The sequence below is a fragment of the Mytilus galloprovincialis genome, chromosome 9, assembly GCF_965363235.1.
Source record: "Mytilus galloprovincialis chromosome 9, xbMytGall1.hap1.1, whole genome shotgun sequence".
NCBI classification, from domain to species: Eukaryota; Metazoa; Mollusca; class Bivalvia; order Mytilida; family Mytilidae; genus Mytilus; species Mytilus galloprovincialis.
In genome coordinates, this window is record NC_134846.1 from 34357805 (window position 1) to 34377411 (window position 19607).

Below are 19607 nucleotides of genomic sequence, written 5' to 3' on the forward strand. Positions count from 1 at the left end.
TATGTTTACTTGACTTTTATTACCTATTAATTAATGTCAGCTAAAAAAAATACTAAATGCAACAGACGATACCTTTGGCCTTGCAAAGGTTTGTTGATCAATTAGAATGATCACGTGGTTTGGAAATATACAATCATGAATCAAACATTGATTTCAGTTCGTACGGTAACGTTCCAATAATGCATTAAAAGTGTAAGAAACCTACTATTTTCTTCGTGACGAACCTGCAACAGGTTGTAAAGACGCAATAATGCTGTCTATGCACGCATTGTTATGGTAGATCTATATAGATACTTCATGATTGAATCTAATGTTTTATGCTTCCATTAAATATTTTATTAACCTAGTTACCTGCTTTTAAAAATGCTCACTCTGCAAGTTAGTTATCGCGATTCAATTGATTTTCATTCATGTTTCATATAAGTATTAATGTATGGACTGTTTTACTTTATTTTTGTATTTTTTTTTACCGGAAACATGAATTATTTAACAAATATATGCTTTGTATTATTACACAATACATTTAAGTGTTTTTTTTAAAATAAATTTTATATCAATTAAGTAGAATCAAACTAATGTTACTGTAATTTACCGATGTGTAAATATCATAGAAGGATCAAGAAGACAAACTATGTTCTAATTCATAAATTATTTACAAAATAAACTCTACGGCCGTACATTGACCTATAACGGTTTACTTTTATAAATTGTTATTTAGATGGAGAGTTGTCTCATTGGCACTCACACCACATCTTCCTATATATATTTACACCTTTGTATATGATGAGCTCGTCTGACAGTGTGCAGCTAAGTTTTAATTTTATTTAAGAAAAATGTAAAATAAAGTTCATCTGTTACTATCTACCTAGGCCGTTGCAGGTAACAAACTCAAATGAATCAATCTACAAAAAATACTATTTTCATTATGTAAGCATATATACAGATTAGAGATTCTTTTCTTGCACACATCACCATTCACATTAATAAAAAAAAAAGCTTAAGAAAAATTCGTTTTGTCGGGTAGGAGGGTTAGAAAATTTTCTGCACCAAAAGCGAACCTCGAATGACAATATCTTATTTTCACACAACCGCCAAAAGTATAGGACGAAATATTTGAATTGACTTTATTCAAATATTATGGTCAGTTCTAACTCTACCAATGAAACACATTCAAGCATTATAATACACAATTGAGAATAACGCATGACCCCCTTCCCGCCCTCTAAACAAAATCCACAAAAAACCAAAGGCAAGACAAGGAGCGTCGAATGAGTGTCTCATGTTGCATGTTTACATGTCTGTTGTTATATGTATGCATATCATTTACACTCAGCAACGGCCAAAATGTCTCAATCGCAAAAAAAAAAAAACCCATCATGGACAATGTTTCTGCATTATGAAATCCATGTTGATAGTGCCACCTTATTTGTACCTTTAGATAAATTTAATGTTGTTTATTTTACTCGCCTACTATTTATCCTTTTTAATTATTTTTGTATGACCAACAGTTTTGTTTTTGTATTGTACATTTCACTGATACTAAAGAAACTTTATCATTTTTTTTAAATCCTTTGAAATGAAACTTCATACAGTAAAACAATGCTAATTACTGTTATTCAAGGATACTTTTCCCTTCATCTCGGAAAGAAGACGTTCTATGTACATCATTAGTGATGAACATTCATTGATCTTTTAATGTGTTTAGGACAATAAATATTTCATCAGATGATGATTTGGATGCCTTTGATGGTTTTATATGTGCTATCAAGAGTCATTACAAAAGCTATGATTACATTCATGTTGGCACTCAAACCACATCATCTTTTATCTATTAAAGACTTTTGACCTAAAGATCAAATTATTTGTTCTTTAATTGTCTGGATTATTAAGATCTAGCGAAATTAAGTGCTTTATAAATTGAACTTAATATCTAAATACAAGTATCGAGTTAACTTTTTGTAATTATGTTCTTACTTCTTACTAGGTTTAGATGAAGCTTAATCGTAGCCTAGACTGAGGAAAAAATTGTCAAGACACTTACTACTTTTTTAAAAGTAGAATCGTGACAAATTTATTTTTATATACATGCTAAAAAGCAAATACGCACAATTTATTTTAAAAATAAAGCTCATAGAGAGTTAATTTAACACAAGTAAGAAAAAAAATATTTACAAGTTATGATGGGGAAATATTTTTCTTGACATATTTACAATCTTGAATTTTTGCGATTTTATAAAATTACAGTACACATCCATTAAATTTATTTCATATTATTTAATCACAAATTTCGAATCATTAATGTACACAACTACAAAATCCCTCTTCCTCTTCACGAACTTGATTTCTTTTTGACATAGAAATATCTGCGCTCTGGTTTTACAATGCGGGAAGTAAATTAGAATTCAATACTTGTCATACATGTAATTCAGACAGATGCTTGTTACACATTTGTATCTATTCTTGTTTATTTGCAGGTGCTCAGTGTTTGTACTTTAAGCAATACAGATACAAGTTTTGTAATTCCGTGTCCAATCAAGTTCTAGTAGACAGTTCCCTGTGTGTTCCAGGATCTCTGAAATATACTGTTTCCCGAAATGCTTTCACCATAAATTCTAATGGTTTGGTGACTACATTTAATGCCAAACAAGGTAATTATGTTTATGCATTCCTATAAAAAAAGAAAAAAGTTATCAATGACATACCGGAAGCAAAAGATGAAAACACACATATAGCAATAAAAACTTTATGCCACATATACGTCCACCATATAATTCGAAGCACTTTAGATAAGTATTTATAAATTTACTGTTTACATATGTTTGAATTTTTGAAAAACTAAGGCTTTTCTGCCTCAGGCATAGATTACCTTAGCTTTAGGAATTTTGGTCCTCAATGCTCTTAACTTCGTACTTTATTTGGCTTTTAAACTTTTTTGGATTCGAGCGTCACTGATGAGTCTTTTGTGGACGAAACTAAATTTAGTCCTGGTATCTATGATGAGTTTATTTAATTCTATTTTTTTTTGTATTATTAATTGCTTGATTTACCTTTTATATCCATTTTTTTTGGCTATTTTTATATAGCTTTGATATTGTTGTTTTTGGTTAAATACATATACAAAATGTAGCCGTATCACTTCATTATTTTGATATAAACAGTGGACATGGTAGATGATAAAGTTTCTGGCGACAAGAAACAAAAAATCTCTTTTAAATCACGGCCGACACTCGGATTACCGAGAGATTGGTCGGTTAATCTATATTGAGTATGCGGCTATATCGGCGGTTGGTCTGTTAATCGGGTTGGCTAAAGTCTGTTAATCAGGTGTTATCGAGAAAATCATTGAAAGTTCAGCATGTTTCATTGTATAACTTTCTAAATATATTTTCATCACAAAAAGTATTCATGTCTAACAAAACAATTCAATGTACTGAATTCAGTGGTGTAATTATTATTTTTCTAGCTTCGATGTACGATCTATAAAATGAAAAGGCGGGTTACTCATCAATGAATTTGTACACATTTTACACACATAAAATGTACACAAAATGACACATTGGTTAAATTTACTTGCATTCAATATTTTGAACATCGAAAAAAGAAAGGCATTATGTTTGTTAACCATATTGATATCATTGTGTGAAAAATCTACACGAAAATCTGTATTTTGGTGACATAAATCAATCTTTATTTAAAACCTGGTCTGTTAATGGGTCGGATGTATAAAACCCGGTCTGTTAATTGGTCTGTTAAGAGTTATGAATGGCAATAAAAGTATAATTTTATTGCTATATGGGGTGTTATCGGATCAAATGAGTAGGCTCAAGACGAACGGCTAAAATAAACGAAAACAACACATGAGCAATGAAACATAACATAAATTATACGGAAACAATACATGAAATTGAAAATTGATAAAATGGTTTCAAAAAGTGTAATATTAAAGTAATATTAATTTCATCCAAGAATGATCGCATATATCATGTTGATTCTGTTTAATTGTCATAAATGACACAAATTTGTCATCTACATTGGTAACCAGTATATAAATCAGAGATAAACGTCGTAATGTAACTAAACATCAGTAAGTAAAATATATTGGGATGACAAAATATGAAAAATAAAGAAAGAATAATGAGTAAGATAAATAAAACGTAGAAAAAAATGACATAACAATTTAAAGAATACGGAAATAAACAATTCCCCCAATCCGGACCCTCATGGTATACACGAGAATCTGGATGGAAACGCAGAATATAGAATAATATATAAGGACAGTAGAGAGTGATGCATTGCTAAAAACGAGAGAAAAATAATACTTGTTTAAGAATACACACATGAAACACCGATGGCTGTTGAAACAGTAACGGATTGCGATGTACTTATATTGGTAACAAATTCTAGAAGTTTACATGCGGACAACTATGGTGGCAAGTTAATGCCATTTTGCGTTTTAGCCCTTTAGCGTTTTCGCCTTACATATTATATGATAAGTTCGAAGTCGAAAACGCGAAAACGCGAAACCGATTTCTCGTTTTCGACTTCGCGTTTTCGCGTTTTCGACTTCGCGATTTCTCGTTTTCGACTTCGCGATTTCGCCTTTTCGCGATTTCGCGTTTTCGCCCTGTAGAATATGAAAGGCGAAATCGCGAAAAACGCGAACTGGACTTCACCGGCCACCATAGACAACTGTAGTTCTCCTCTGCACTTATGTAGAAAGGAACTAAACGGCATAAAATGAATTGAAACTTAAAATAACCAAATGTAGCCGCATTCGCTCCTTCCGTTTACTTCTTTAGAGTGATTTGTAAACAACATATGATTAAGTAATAGAAGAAAAGAACCAATTGGATGATGCTGACGAATCAGGGTTTAACGTCCAGTGACAAATATCATGTTCATATGTGAACGAGAACACGTTATGTGTACCCTGTGTTGTATTAGAAAGACACTTTCAGTCGGAATTGAGAACGTGCTACTTCGAACAGACACAAAAATTGAGGCTGATTGAAAACGTCAATAAAACATTCATGCATATTCCAGAGGCCAATCCATATCACGCTATATTGAAGTGACACACCCTTCAATAAAATGCAAAGAAAGTCAAAATAAAAATACTCTTTCTAGTATACTGTGGCACCGTATTGTCATTTTTGTTTACTCAGGAACATCTCATTCTTAAATTTTTCAAGGGGAAAATATAAAGGTAGCAAAATTATTGTCGTGGCTAAATAACTCTTAACTGACACAATTTCAATTGTCCAACCCATTAACAGACTTTATTCCCATAATTTTCACTAAAACGTGGTATTATTCACGTTATTTTACAATTATGAAATATTTACTAATGTCAATTTATTTTTTAGAACCACAGTACTATTTTTTGTCCTTTAAATGATATCTAAATTTGTTTGTTTCGCCTTTTATTAAAAAAATTGCTATGCGTATTTAAGCATAAATAATACATACTTGCGCGACGCCTTTTAGTTTTACTGAAAACTGCGCAGACTAAGAAATGTTTTTACAAGTGCAAAATGTTCTATGATAGATATCGTTTTGTCAGACACTTTTCTTTTTTTGATTTGGTTCTTATAACATGCCAAAATTCTGTATATTTAATAGATTTTAACATTAAATTAAGCGTTTTACTCTTAACAGACGTATAACCAACCCGATTAACAGACCAATCGCCCATATAGCCGCATACTCAATATAGATTAACCGACCAATCTCTCGGTTAGCCGAGTGTCGGCCGTGTAAATGCTTGTAGTGAGGTTGACAAGGATACTATTTACAACTAATGTGCAGTAACGAGACAGTAAGTCACCATTTTGAAGGCTTGGAACGTTATTCGCAGATCTTTATGTCATACAGCATATGATATAATATGTCGTACTTATTATAACAAAAACCTAAAAATTGTACTTAGTACATCCATGTATTCCACGCACAATTCAAACGTTTCATTATTTTGTTTCACTTTATAACAACATGCTAAGTTGCTGGGAAAATTGAGCTTATCAAAAATTACTCAGCTTAGAAAAGAATATGCTACAGCTTCAATGCATTTTATGAGAAAATATCAATTTGTCAAATACTGTCAGATTACAAAAATAATAAAGAATTAAGACTGTTTACCTATTTGATTTAGACTGTTGAATGATTAATTTTGAACATTTGTTCTTCAATTGTAAAAAATGACCTTATCTTTGTTTTAGGGATTAATGATTTAATAGTCAAAGCAACATGCACAGAAGATGGACTTAAAAAGGAAACAACTGCTCTTGCTGATGTGATTACTAACTGTGACCCTTCTTCAGTGTCTTCAGATCAAAAGAACCTTTTGTGCTTTGATGGAACTCTTATGAATTTTACGATTACAGAAAACGTTTTGAAGTCCGTATTAGGAAAGTTATCTGTATATTCAGGAATAAATAACGGATTCACAAGAGAGTACATTTTAGTAAACAGTAAGTATGCAGCTTATGAAAATGTTAAATTTGTTATTTAGCATTTATTGCTTAATCATAATGGACGATGTAATTTGGATTGGAGGCCTTGATACAGGAAACGAAACAGCAATAAAATATTACTTAATGCTAGTAGATGATTAAGTGCAAGTCAATACATGCAGTTGCAATTGATATCTCGGGACGATATGATTTTAATTTCTTATGAATTTCCAAAAGTTGTAGATAACAGTTTAGCTGTCACAAATACATGCTCTGAATCTCGCGGCTATCTATGAAACATTAATGTGTCCTAAGGGAACATGTCACATATCAATGATTTGAGGCATGCAATGTGTGAGGAAAACATTCATCTGAAACATCCCAATTACACCTTATATCAATTTATAGATTATTAAATTTAGTGAAATGCACCGGAAAAGCACGATGCATCTTGAAGCAGTAGTAGTCTAATGCCCAAAATTCAATGCAAATCAAATGTCATTAAACCATAAATTGATCATGTGTTGATGAAAACATGGACAAAATTGCGACACAAAAAAAAGAATATTATTACATCAAGTTTTACTGTTAAAAATTTCCCATGTTCAACTTTCCGTTTTATATAGCATTGAGAGTTGTTAAAAAAATATGAGCAATGTAGGTATAAGCGTTCTCGTCGAAAGATTAATTATGACGTAGATAATAGTTATAAAAGGTACCAGGATTATAATTTAATACGCCAGACGCGCGTTTCGTCTACATAAGACTCATCAGTGACGCTCAGATCAAAACTTAACCGTTACAAAATAACGTTTCACAAATAATCATTTATTGGATCCTTTTTTTACAATTTCCTTCGTCTTTAATTATGACACATCACTCGATATTATAGAACTACTGACTTTGTCGGAGATTATGCTATAAACCTGGTTTTGCATGTGAGATTTATTTCCCAAAGGGTATCACCAGCCCAGTAGTCAGCACTTCTGTGTTGACTTGGGTTATCATGGATATGTTCATAATTATTAACTAACTGTTAACAAAACTTTGAATTTTTGAAAAAAAACTAAGGCTTTTCTACCTCAGGAATAGATAACCTTAGCTGTATTTGGCAAAACGTTTAGGAATTTTTGGTCCTAAATGCTCTTCAACTTCGTACTTTATTTGGCCTTTTATAACATTTTAGATTCGAGCGTCACTGATGAGTCTTTTGTAGACGAAATGCGCGTCTGGCGTAAATATTAAATTGTATTCCTGGTATCGATGATGAATTTATCGCACAGTTGATTTGTTTCTCTTCTTTTATTTGATTGGTGTGTCGTTCCTTCTTTTACTAGATATATGATACTGAAAAATTTTACATTTCTCCCATTGTATTGTCTTGTTCTTAAATGATAAGGATTATCACGAAGAATCAGATTTCACACTCATAATATTGCAATTTTACTTAGAAAATGTATAAGTTCCAATGTATTATTTCATCATTTATCTTTTGAGAAATGGATGTTGTGAAATGAGCATCAGATATTTGGTCGTTTAGTGAACCAATCAACAACATGTCGAGATTAAAAGAAATTAGGAGCTTATGCTAAAGCGACTTCTGATTTTGATTGTAGTTTTTGTATGGCAATAAAACTAATAACACCGACACTAAGAACTTATATGAATGCCTGTTCGTTTTTAAGGCAATTGTTACTTCATCTTCTTTAACTAACAATACTCACACCTTTGATAGACGAAATATGATAAATGGATTGGTGGGTCTTTTTCGCACAGGTTATCTTTCCCCCTCACTTACACTAGCAAGAGTCTGATTAAAATAGACATGAGATATGTGATTTGATACTTAATTAAGTAAATTTGAGGTACACATTTGCGGGTAAGATGGATAGGGAACCGTCGCGTTCAAGGTAATTTGACTATCGCGGTGCATTATCGATCCGCTTCAAGTAACGTGAAGCGAGGATCGCATTATTTATACTGGAATTGGCCAAACTTAATATTTGTGATGAAATGAAACAAACAAAAAATAAACAGATTTAACATTAGCTCTACACAATTGCAAACATATTACAAGCTTTAAAGAAAGTTTAAAAAAAAAAATGACGACATTTCCCCACAAACCCTTTTTGAAAATATGGTAATATATCCTCTTTCCAAGTAGGAATCAATAAAGGTTATTTATTTCAGTATCAAATTTTATCTTTTATTGTTTATCCCTTATTTTGCTTTAAATAAAAAAAAAAGTCATTTGATTATTTTATATATTAATGGAATTTTAAAGTTATTATTTATTAATTAAATGAGTTTTTAATTCTTTATCATTAACATGATTAATTTGATTTTACAAATGACAAGCTATAATGGAACCATATATTCGGCTTTTGGGTAATTCAGCCTAATTGCGTGGTAAATATATATGATGGCATCATAACATTGTCACGCATACTGGAGTTAATTTAATTGGTATTAAGTTAGTAAATCCTTTTAATGTCATCAGTAAACGTTATGATGGTGTATTTGTTTATATACAATTCTGTGGTAATGATATAAAGAATGAAGATGCGTTTTCTGTTGTTTTTTTTTGTTGTTGTTGCGTCAGTGTTTCTGTTGTTGCAATGTTTTTTCTTATAGTTGACGTGTTCCCTCGGTTTTAGTTTGTAATCCGGATTTGTTTTTTCTCAATCGATTTATGTCTTTTGAACAGCGGTATACTACTGTTGTGTTCAATGCTGATTTTTGACTATTGAACAGTGGTATACTACTATTTATAAAAAAGAAGATGTGGTATGATTGCCAATGAGACAACTATCCACAAAAGACCAAAATGACATAGACATTAACAACTATAGGTCACTGTACGACCTTCAACAATGAGCAAAGCCCATACCGCATAGTCAGCTATAAAAGGCCCCGATAAGACAATGTAAAACAATTCAAACGAGAAAACTAACGGCCTTATTGCCTTTATTTATATTTGTTGTGCGTTAATAATTGTATTACTTGTTAGCACATTTTAAGTTCGAAATTTGGGAACATTTTTAAAAGAACTTTAAAAAACTCGTCAGAGGTAGAAACTGGCTTTTAAGATGATATGCCAGTTTCACTTCTGACAAAACAAGTAACCGAATCGTTTTTAAAACTTAAATCTTTATTTATAAACACGCTGAAAATAACGAAATCTTGAAATAAACGATATGATCCTGTTGCCCTCGTAAATGTATATGTATTTTTGTGAAGTATAAATTTAATAACTAATTAGAGCCGGTCTATGATTTTTCACAAGATATTAAGACAATTTAATGTAGTTGCCAGTCTTAAATATTCAATAGGTTATCAGGATTATAATTCAATACGCAAGACGCGCGTTTCGTCTCATAAGATTCATCAGTGACGCTCAGATCAAAAAAGTTATAAAGCCAAACAAGTACAAAGTTGGAGAGCGTTGAGGACCCAAAATTCCAAAAAGATGTGCCAAATACGACTAAGGTAATCTATTCCTGGGGTTATCCTTAGTTTTTCGAAAATTTCAAAATTAATAGGCCAGGATACGTGAATGTTCTGATTGCTCAAGGTAACGTCACAGAGGCTTATAATATGAGGTAATTGTTTTCATTCTTCAAAAGGAGCCTTGGTGGCGGGATTGTATAAACGTGCTTTTTATATTGTCATCCCCGAGGTTTGCCAATATTCCCTTGCGATCGCGGGCGCTGGTCAGTGGTTCACTCCGACTTCCTATACAAATTAAAGCGTGCCACCACAATGTAGCAAACAGTGACGAAATCGGCGTTAAATACACAAGCCAATTAACTTTCGTTTAAATTACCATCATTCGGTCGGTATCGATATTATTTGATTGTTGTCACCAGTGGTATCATTCGACTGGTAAAAAGTGGTTTGGTTCGGACAGTATCGAAATTTGTACGTTCAAAATATCTATCTAATTTACGTTTTTGTGATAGGTTATTACCTATGAATACCTTTCAAAATATGCGTATAAGACTTTCTATGGAAAATTGTACCCTATGACATATTAAATTATAGAGTATGTGCATTTGAATTGATTTACGGATTTCCGACACTTGAGTTCCGGCATACAAATAAATCTTTTATTAATTAGAATATTTAAAAAGTCTGTAAATTACGTAATATTTGAAACACGATAGAAATTCGATTGATAAGCGTACTTAGCTCTATCTTTGTATTTAAACATGCTTTGATTTTAGAATATTAATGGCTACTGAAACCATATCTATTTCTTATGATTATATCAAATCATAATTTTACATTCCCTTTACCCTTTTCTTAGAAAATATCAAATCTCAGATTTTATATTAATGACAGAGCAACCGGATCATAGTCACGAAAGGGAAACAATCGACAAAGAAGTGGATGAATGCGCATCTAACTAGAACTTGAAAAAAAATCTGTAATCAAACATATCTTATGAAAACTATTATTATCGTTTATGGCAGCATACGTGAAAGTTCTTAAAATAAAATGCAAAACACTAGCATTTCTAATATAGAACTGATTTGTGATTTTGCATATCCATCATTGATTGATCATTATGGTTTGCTTCATGTTTTTTTAAGCAAGATACATTTATTACGGAATTTGTTTATCAAAGCAATACAAGTCTTTCTTTTAAATGTTCATGTCTAAACTCTACAAAAGGTGTGGCGGCTGCACGAATTCACAAAACACATACAATGTAACCTGTATTATCTTGGGGACCAGAAATATGTTTGATGAAGCAGGTTGTCGGAATACTCAGGTTTTTATGCAAGGATAGTCATATTTTGGGACTGGAAAAATGTGTCGGTTAAAGCAGGATGTTAGAATACTCAGGTGTCGGATTAGGCAGTTCACACTGTATAGTGTTTATTTCGTTTGCAATAACTACCTTATATTTTAGAATATATACAATTATATGATACTGACCATATCAACAGTTTTTGTCCTTGCTCTTTATGATACATATATTTGAATTATCGATAGGAATTAATTTCCGTTACTTATATCGAACCACGTTTACTATACTTTTAACGTAATGAACGAACTTTTAAATATGATCCAATGAATTCAGTATTTTAAGATCAGTCATTGCATGTGTGTTAACAAAGAAGTATATAATTCGTTTTACTGGTTACTTATCATGCAAACTGGAAGAATTTTTGTTACATGTTAAAAGAGATTTAGATAAATCGAAGTTTAGGATATTGATACACGATAAACTTTACATTTGATCTTTTTCACAAGAAAAAGCAACGGAGTTCAAAAGATTTAGGCCGTATCTTAGTATGTGTATATATGTTACTTATCCAACCAAATCAAATGTGTCTCCTGGGAGTCCAGAACGACATTTCCAATCCGAAAACTAATTATTGTTAAATAAGAACTACATTTCAATTTTTAATGATGTTTTTTTTTGTGTTGTCTATTTACGATATAAATATATGTCCACTGTTTTGTCGGCTGTTAAGAAATATAAATTTCTTATTTTTCCTTGTACCCGAGGGCATTTTCCTTGAATCAGTAATATCAAACAATAGTAGATCATTATATGTATCGTTCACAAGATATATTGTGTATTTGATCACTGTTTTCTGTATTTGTAATTAATGTGCGTACTTTTACTTTCAAACTTGTATTATGTTGTTCCGTTAATAGTTCTTTTTCGATGTTATTCAGAAAACCATATTCGATACAATAAAGTGTTGAGAGAAATACTGTAAACCTGTCAATGTTTTTTTGAGCGCATTATGAAAAAATATAGGCGTCTTTCCTGAAAACTGTAATTATATTTCATTGCATAACAGTAAACAATATTTTGAAAAACCATTTATCCGTTTTTTTGCAGGAAATCTCTTTCAAACTGTTCGAAGCTGACAAAATACTAATCAGATCATGGTCATTTTATTATTATGTTCAGTCAATATAAATGTGTTGGTATGAATTGAGCAAAATATGAAATAAAGGGTCTCAAGATAAAGAATAAAAGAAAATACCACCAACCTGTAAAAAAGAGAGAATGATTGTTACTTAATATTACGAAAAGAGACAATAAGAAAACAATTAAAAAAGGGAAAAATTGCCAACCAAATGAAAGAATGCAAAAATGCTGAATCCCCATTCAGACCCCCGTAAGTGCATAGCATCTCAAAACCTATTATGTCACATAGATTACTTATTCTAATACCTTTATGCACTGGAAATGCATGTGAAGGTATTATAGGGATTTAAAAAAATGAAAGATTGAAAAGCAATTTGATAAACAGATGGATACAAATAATCCTCTTCAAATTGATTACATTCGATTTATTGATATATATGTCTGAGGGCAGACATATCACAACTGAAGAACAAATTATACTTAAACTTAAGGCAAAACTGAGTAGCAGTTAATCTGCACTTGTTGCATATTAACTTTTTTAAACTTTCAGTACGTTTTTCTGTTGAAAGAATATACATACAAATATATGTACTATATGTAATATATTTAATCAAGTTTTCAAATCATTTCACCTAAAACAGATTAACAATTTCACGTACAAATGTATACAATGATTAGCATTAAAACTCCAGCATGATTACAAAGAAAATCTCGGTTTGTTGTCCAATTAGATACATTTTAATTTTGCATCGATCCTACATATTCACTCAATCGGTCTCACATAGTGACATTGTTTACGGTTGTGGGATATTACTCACATGAGAGGAGGTGCTTGCTTAGCAGAAGACGTTTTGCTCGTCTACTCACTAGGTATTACATCTTCTGACATCAGACTCGGACTTCTCTTGAACTGAATTTTAATGTGCGTATTGTTATGCGTTTACTTTTCTACATTGGCTAGAGGTATAGGGGGAGGGTTGAGATCTCACAAACATGTTTAACCCCGCCGCATTTTTGCACCTATCCCAAGTCAGGAGCCTCTGGCCTTTGTTAGTCTTGTATTATTTTAATTTTAGTTTCTTGTGTACAATTTGGAAATTAGTATGGCGTTCATTATCACTGAACTAGTATATATTTGTTTAGGGGCCAGCTGAAGGACGCCTCCGGGTGCGGGAATTTCTCGCTACATTGAAGACCTGTTGGTGACCTTCTGGTGTTGTTTTTTTCTATGGTCGGGTTGTTGTCTCTTTGGCACATTCCCCATTTCCATTCTCAATTTTATTACTCTAATTTGACCAATAAGTTATGACGAACTATAATAAGATACTGGAATAGTGGTAAGGTCTGTGATTTTACAAATTGTGTTCTATTCCTTATTTGTAACAATTTGATAGTATGTTGATTCGATGATTGATTATGTGTTAGTTTTTAACGCTACTTTTAGCAGTCTTCGTGATATCCCTTGTTATTGATTGAGGCAACCGGAATAAAGGAAGAGACCTAACGCAGGAAACCTGGCACTACACGTCAATAAAAATCAGATTGAACGCACTTGCCACATGCGTTATTTCGAACTCACAACTTAAGTGTTAACAGGCTAGTGATTGCTGTAAATATTTTAGATGAACTACTTTGACCACTCGGCTATCATATTTCGTGTGGATCCCTTTTAGAAGGTGATGCATAGATAGTAGGTGACGCTTTATCTATAAACCGACAGAGTTTCGCCCCTGTTGGAGTTTATGCAGCTTTCTCGGTTTTTTTTACCCTCATTTTTTTCTTTTTATTTGAGATATGCAATTAGTTAAACACTGTTGCCTCTAATTTACTGAAATTGAAAAGACTTTAATGTAAATATTTTGCACTTAACAGTGCCAAAGAAAATGCTTAACTTATGGTGTCATTTGGAAAACAACAACGTTTGAACAATCCAGTTCTTCGCTTTGTTCGTCAAATTATTACGTGGAGAAACTAATAATAAATAAACTCGACCTTGTTGATGTGATTATTGTAGTCTGTTTATCACTATAATTTAGAATTGCGGTCTGTTTTATTTGAATAATTCATAACTGCAACTTAATTATCTAATTCACATTCATTTCAGATGTCGTTGTCAATAAAGTCTTTACAATCAAAACTACTAGTTGCTTTGATTAACAGGACTAGACTAAAAGGAATTTTATACACAAAAGGCTATTACGATATTTAACAAGATAACACATTTTGATAGCTGGGTATAGTGAGAAAGTAACAAATATGCAATTCTATTAGTGGATAGCTAAGGTCCTTTACCATGTCAGGAATGGTTTTAAAATAGTTCGTTTATATGTATGTTTGCGTTTGTTTGATTTTTAAGCTGTTAAGTGTTTCTGTTGTTCCGTTCTTTTTCTCTGATAAATGATGTGTTGCCCTCGGTTTTGGTTTGTGACCAGGATCTGGATTTTTTCAGTTAAGTCAATTAATGACGGTTGAACAGCAGTCAACACTATTGCCTTTATTCATACCGGTGTAGGCAAACCTGAGTTAACCGGGTTTTATCAAGTCCAATACTTGTACTTTCCAGCCAATACGGTTACCTATAACAGCATATGTTTTTTGGATATATTTGGCGTTTCACTTCTGCCAAAGATAAGGTGATACCAAGCAGATCTTATTTTTTGTTTATTTTGTCTATAATTAACCTGTTACATGCTCTTCAACTTCGTACTTTTTTTTTTGGCCTTTTTAACATTTTTTTATTCGAGCGTCACTGATGAGTTTTTGTAGACGAAACGCGCGTCTGGCGTATATATGAAAATTCAATCCTGGTATCTATAATGAGTTTATTATTAGCTATTACAAACAAAGTCTAGAGACTAGAAGTATGATATATATTCTGAAGAACATGTATATGAAACGTTTAAAATCAGTAAGTGGCATGCCTGCACCTTGCTTAACTATAGCATTAAAATTAACTTGTAAAATGTGATTGTTTTAATCACATCATAAGAGAGAGTTGACAAGATCCTCGAATGAAATAAAATCACACTACCGACTGTACATATACTGACTTAGTAGTTTTACCTTTCTGTACCTTTTCTACACATTTTATCAATATAGCGTGAAATTAACTCCTGTTTTACATTTTACAATATGTTTTTATAATTTCATTGAAATCATTTTACTTTATATACCATTTTGAAAGTACAAAAGTGCATTTTGTTAATTGATTTACTGATGTAACGAGCCGTATCAATTTAATATATTCACAGGAGTGTTTATAGTAGAAGTAAAACAGTAGGATGAAATTGTCATTACGCCTATTTTCCATTCTTCATTTTTGTATCACTATTTGTTATTTGCATTTTAAATGGATAAGCAGTGTAAGCGTTGTGCGAGACACATTGTAACAAAACACATTTCAGATACATTTTTTTAATAATTCTGAATGTAAACAGATAGATTACTGTTCGACAACATTTTAACATTCAATATAAACCACGCGTTTGAAATTTTATAATCATTTTCATTGGATGAGCACGTTTGGTCATACTTTCACAATGGGCCGCGGTGGCCGAGTGGTCTAAGTAGTACTACTACTGTTATCACTAGCCAGTCAACACTGAGGTTGTCAGTTCCAACCCCGCTCGTGTGGCTGCACTCAACTCCAAACATAATTGACTAGGATTGTCAGTTTTCCTATCGAAGGTCGGTGGTTTTCTTCCAGCACTCCGGTTTCCTCCACCAATAAAATCTGACCTTCACGAAATAGTCCAACAGCACTGCTTAAAAGTGGCGTTAAATCACCAAAAATCAAAATCATATTTTCACATTAGGCAGTATAACCTAGATGAATTAGGTACGTCAGTTCGGTCGTTCAAAATTTATAAAGTTTAACATACTGCAACGTCAATTGTAAATGACGACAATACATGTAAATCCTGTGTATCGTAAAATGATAGTGTCGACCTCTCTGTGTGTTAAAAAAAACTGTAACAGATTAACGAGGAGTACTTTTTATCTTAATATAAAAAGTAAAAATAACAAAAATACAAAACTCCAAGGAAATTGAAAACGGAAAGTTCCTTGTAAATAAACTCATCATAGATACCAGGATTAAATTTTGTATTTACGCCAGACGCTCGTTTCGTCTACAAAAGACTCAACAGTGGCGCTCGAATTCAAAGTAGTTGAGAACATGATGAAAGGCAAAATGTCTGTCCATATCAAATTAATCATTTTTTTCTATGGTGTTGTATCCGCCAACTATACAGATTGACCTACAGAATAGATTAATAAAATTTTCTTCGTTCTGGATATTCAGGAGATGTTTGTCATTAAGCGTTGAACAAGAACAAAAAAATCTAAATTTTCACCGGTATTATGTCTGTTTGTTTTGTTCACACACAGTTGTCAATAAAATGGAATTTTATGCAACTGTTATACAAGTGAAAGGTTTAGATAACAATTAAACCATGTTAAATCTATAATTTAAACATGAGAAAATGCATGTACCATGTCAGGAATATGTCAGTTGTTATCCATTCGTTTGATGTGTTTGAGCTTTTGATTTGTTAAGACACTTTCCGTTTAGAATTTTACTCAAAATTGGGTAGTTTTGTTATTTTACGTTTTTTTATTTGAGTATTTTGAGGTTATTTAATGTTGTATTATGCACTTAAGTTTTTTTTTTTAATTCTTTTGAGGCAGGTTGATGTTCGATGTAAGTATCATTCATAGAAACCATTTTGAAATTCTTTTTTGATTTGTTGACTACTTTTGTGGATTGCCTTTATAAGATAGTTGTTTTGTTCTTTCATGAAACAATAAACTTTCACTCTTGAGGTCAATCGTTTGTATTATTCACTATAAGTTAAATACTGCAATGCGACATGAGCTTTAATCAGGGAACTTCTATAATTTAAGAAAAAGAGATGAAGTGCCGGAGCATTTATGAATAGAGTTTGTTAAACCTTTGTTGATGGTAAATGATTTTGAAGAGATTGTCTGTCAATTAAAATAGAATCAGTTATGTATAGGAACTGACATCTTCAAGTGACAAAACAAGTTATCAGTTGGCTGCATGCCCTTTAGGAAATATTGAATGTTATTTGATACGGATTAAGATTGATAAATAATCAACGAAAGAACTGTTGATTTTTCAGAGCATCTATGTTCATCAACGAATTTGAATGGGTTTGTTTTGCTCAGACTTTAGAATTCTGTGTAGTGTTTTTAAAAATGGTCCAATAGTGGTTTCGTGGTTTTTTATATGGTCAGAATGATATCGGTTGTTCTAGATAACATATATGTACTACAATTCAGACAAAAGTGGCATTAGACGATTTCGGTTATTCTGTGCATTCTCCTTTCGTCTCCGATCAATATCTTTGGGTATTATACTAATTTGGCTTCTCTTACTTTCAGATTTGATCAAAAACCATGCTAATGATCATTTCACATAAATATGTCCTTAACACTGAATTTGCTTTAATTTTGTTTTTACATAATATGAAATAAAAAGGTTAACCAACAAATCACCCATTCTCAGTCAACGAAATCTTATATGTTCAAAGTAATGAGAAACTAAAATTAGATTATTAACTGAATATTATTAGAAACGGATAAGGCTTTGTTTATATAACGTCTGTTCACGTTAAACAAGATTAGTGTTGGGTTCTTTGTTAAATTAAGGATGGTTATGAAGTTCTAAAAGTGATAACATAGCTAGTTAGTAACCTAATTTAAGATGTCCTTTCTGATAGATTACTTAATTACATTCGTTTTGTTGATTGAAAAATTCATTCATATACAATATGTAGATTGACTATTGACCTTCATGCTTGTAAGATGATTTTTTTCCCGTCAAAGCAACTAAAGAAATGTATGAGCTAAACAAGATTTTGTTTTGTTGATTGACACGTTCATTCATATAAAGTATTCTAATAGACTATTGTCATTTCTGCTTATAAGCTTACTCTATTTTCCGTCAAGGCTTATTTTTTTTAACAATATTAGAAATGTTATTCTGAGTAAAAAAAAATGCATACTAGATTCTGTTTTGATAATTGAAAAAGAGGGACGAAAGATACCAGAGGGACAGTCAAACTCATAAATCGAAAATAAACTGACAACGCCATGGCTAAAAATGAAAAGAACAAACAGACAATATATTTGATATACTATTGACCTTAATTTTTATCAGTTGAATGTTTTTAGCTAACGCTTACTTTTTACATTATAAGAAATGTTTCGGCTTAACTACATTTTTGTGTTTGTTGATTGAAAAATTCGTGCGTATAAAGTTTATTGATAGACTATTATATTGCCCTTAATGCTTAACAGATGACTCTTTTTGCCGTAAAAGCTTTTTTTTACAATATCAGAAATGTTTTAGCTGTCCAAGAATTTGTGTTCTGGATTCCAAAATTCATTCATATACAATAGGCTGATAGACAATTGACCTAAATATAAAAAAGAAGATGTGGTATGATTTCCAATGAGACAACTATCCACAAAAGACCAAAATGACACAGACATTAACAACTATAGGTCACCGTACGGCCTTCAACAATGAGCAAAGCCCATACCGCATAGTCAGCTATAAAATGCTCCGATAAGACAATGTAAAACAATTCAAACGAGAAAACTAACGGCCTTATTTATGTAAAAAAATGAATGTCTATAAGATGACTTTTTTTCGTCAAAGCAACATATGGAAATTAACTCATCAAAGATACCAGGATTAAAATTTTGTATATACGACATACGTGCGTTTCGTCTACAAAGGACTCATCAGTGACACTGGATTCTACAAAAGTGAGAAAGGCCAAAAAGATGTTAGTGAAAGAACATTGATTGTATGAGCTAAACTAGATTCTGTTTTGTTGATTGTAAAAAGCTTTCAAATGGTTTACTTTTTTTTAAATTGTTATTTGGATGGAGAGTTGTCTCATTGGCACTCACACCACATCTTCCTATATCTAAATAGAGTATGTTTAGAGACTGTTGATCCGAGGGGACGTTTTGCTGGTGATATTGCAAGTTCTGTGTAAGTTGTAATAAGCAGATCATGTTTTTATTGTGTTACAGTCTACATACATATTTACGCATTTAACATTATGTGATTATGTGAAAGAAACGATTTCTGTTTGATATTTAGGTCTGATAAATGCTTACTCTGAATTTAATTTCAAAATATAATATAGTTTTTATTCTTATAAGAACCAGAAAGACAAAGGTTTGAAACATCGATAGGAATACTAAAATGTCAAGAACTA

General features: G+C 31.7%; 1 protein-coding gene across 1 annotated transcript in view; it reads left to right on the plus strand.

The window, feature by feature from the left end:
- Positions 1 to 19607, plus strand: part of LOC143044871 (proto-oncogene tyrosine-protein kinase receptor Ret-like) — a 77517-nt gene that overhangs the window by 34231 nt on the left and 23679 nt on the right. Inside the window, exons 2-3 of the mRNA XM_076217088.1 lie at positions 2475 to 2648; positions 6219 to 6470. Of these exons, the coding sequence (XP_076073203.1) occupies positions 2475 to 2648; positions 6219 to 6470 (426 nt within the window). The remainder of the gene's footprint in view (positions 1 to 2474; positions 2649 to 6218; positions 6471 to 19607) is intronic.